Source organism: Lucilia cuprina, unplaced genomic scaffold (genome assembly GCF_022045245.1).
Source record: "Lucilia cuprina isolate Lc7/37 unplaced genomic scaffold, ASM2204524v1 Scaffold_1958, whole genome shotgun sequence".
Lineage (NCBI taxonomy): Eukaryota > Metazoa > Arthropoda > Insecta > Diptera > Calliphoridae > Lucilia > Lucilia cuprina.
The window spans coordinates 1-1,737 of record NW_025806905.1 but is presented as its reverse complement, the minus strand read 5'-3'; the positions used below and the strand labels follow the sequence as shown (position 1 = coordinate 1,737).

Sequence of the window (1,737 nt, the reverse complement as noted above, 5' to 3'; positions counted from 1 at the left end):
TTTCCAATGTCTTAGATGTTTTAGTGGGCAATATGAAACGTGATTGTTTCAAGGTCTCAGAAGGTGCCTTCTGTGGCAATAAGATTGTGGAGCAAGGCGAAGAATGTGATTGTGGCTTCAATGAAGAAGAATGCAAAGACAAGTGTTGTTATCCTAGATTAATTAGTGAATACGATCTCTCCCTTAATAGTTCCGCTAGAGGCTGTACACGTCGTGCCAAGACACAGTGTTCACCCTCGCAGGGACCCTGTTGTTTGTCCAACTCCTGTACGTTTGTACCCAGCAACTATCATCAAAAATGTAAAGAGGAAACAGAATGTTCCTGGTCGAGCACTTGCAACGGCACCACAGCCGAATGTCCCGAACCCAAACCGCGAGATGATAAGACAAAGTGCAATAATGGTACAGCTTTGTGTATACGCGGTGAATGTTCGGGTTCGATTTGTTTGCTGTGGAATATGTCGGAATGCTTCCTGACCTCTCAGCAGCAGCCGCATGTAGATAAAAGGAAATTGTGTGAATTAGCTTGCCAGAATGGCAATGATACCGGTACTTGTAGAAGTACGTCAGAATTTGCTCATTTATTTGGTTTGCCAGTGGGAGGTATAAGTTTACGTCCCGGTTCTCCTTGTGATAATTTCCAAGGTTATTGTGATGTGTTCCTTAAATGTCGAGCCGTCGATGCTGATGGTCCTTTGGTGCGCTTGAAGAATTTACTGCTTAATCGTGAGACACTCTTAACGGTGGCTCAATGGATTACGGAAAATTGGTATATAGTGGTATTGATGAGTATTGGTTTCATAATTGTCATGGGCATATTCATCAAGTGTTGTGCCGTACACACGCCCAGTTCAAATCCTAAAAAGCGAAGAGCTAGAAGAATATCAGAAACTCTACGTGCTCCTATGAATACCCTAAGACGAATGGTGAGTTGTGCTTGATTTCAAATTGTATATATCATTTATTTACATTTATTTTATAATCCTTAGCGTCATCCTCATGGTCGTGCTGCCGGACCACGCAGTATACCACCGCCAGTACATGACTCACGTTCCCATCAACGCAACTATCCTCCCGAATGGGATCGCCATCATCGTTCTGGCGGTGCTGGTGTAGTTGCTGCTCAAGGTGTTGTGCCATTGCCGGGCGCCAGTAGTCATGCGAGTCGTTCTGCAGCTGGTGGTAGACCACCAGGAGGTGGTGGCGGAGGCCGTAGTTCACGTTCAAATGGATCTAGACAACCTAGCAGTTCTAGATCGGGTGCACAACATGGGTATGCTGATGCTCCACCCAGTGTGGGTGGTCCATCGTCTAATAGTGCGGGTGGTGTTGGTAGTGGTTTACATATGGGTGCACCGATTGTTGGGCCGGGTTCATCTACTAGTGGTGCAGGTGTTTTATCACGTGCCCAAATGCCTTTACCCGCCCTGCCGTCCAATGCACAAACGCAACAACAACAATCACAACAACTGCCACAACAAGCATACTATGCGCCGAAAGGTGTGTTTTTTTAAACAGTTACATTTGATAGGAGTGCCATAAGAGAAATCCCGGGGGAAAAGAGATGTGAATTTTGTCAAGTTCAACTAAAATTAAGTTCAGTTCTAGTTCAGTTCTAGTTCAGTTCTAGTTCAGTTCTAGTTTAGTTCTAGTTCTGTTCTAGTTCAGTTCTAGTTCAGTTCTATTTCAGTTCTAGTTCAGTTCTAGTTCAGTTCTAGTTCAGTTCTAGTTCAGTTC

General features: G+C 44.6%; 1 protein-coding gene across 1 annotated transcript; it reads left to right on the top strand.

Annotated features, from left to right (window-relative positions):
• Positions 1–5: 5 nt before the first annotated feature.
• On the top strand, positions 6–1,566 carry LOC124421116 (disintegrin and metalloproteinase domain-containing protein 10 homolog; the record flags this gene model as incomplete). Its single annotated transcript, XM_046955933.1, has 2 exons — positions 6–926; positions 990–1,566. Coding segments are annotated over 2 exons (1,446 nt in total), but the record flags the coding sequence as incomplete, so codon positions are not given.
• Positions 1,567–1,737: the final 171 nt, after the last annotated feature.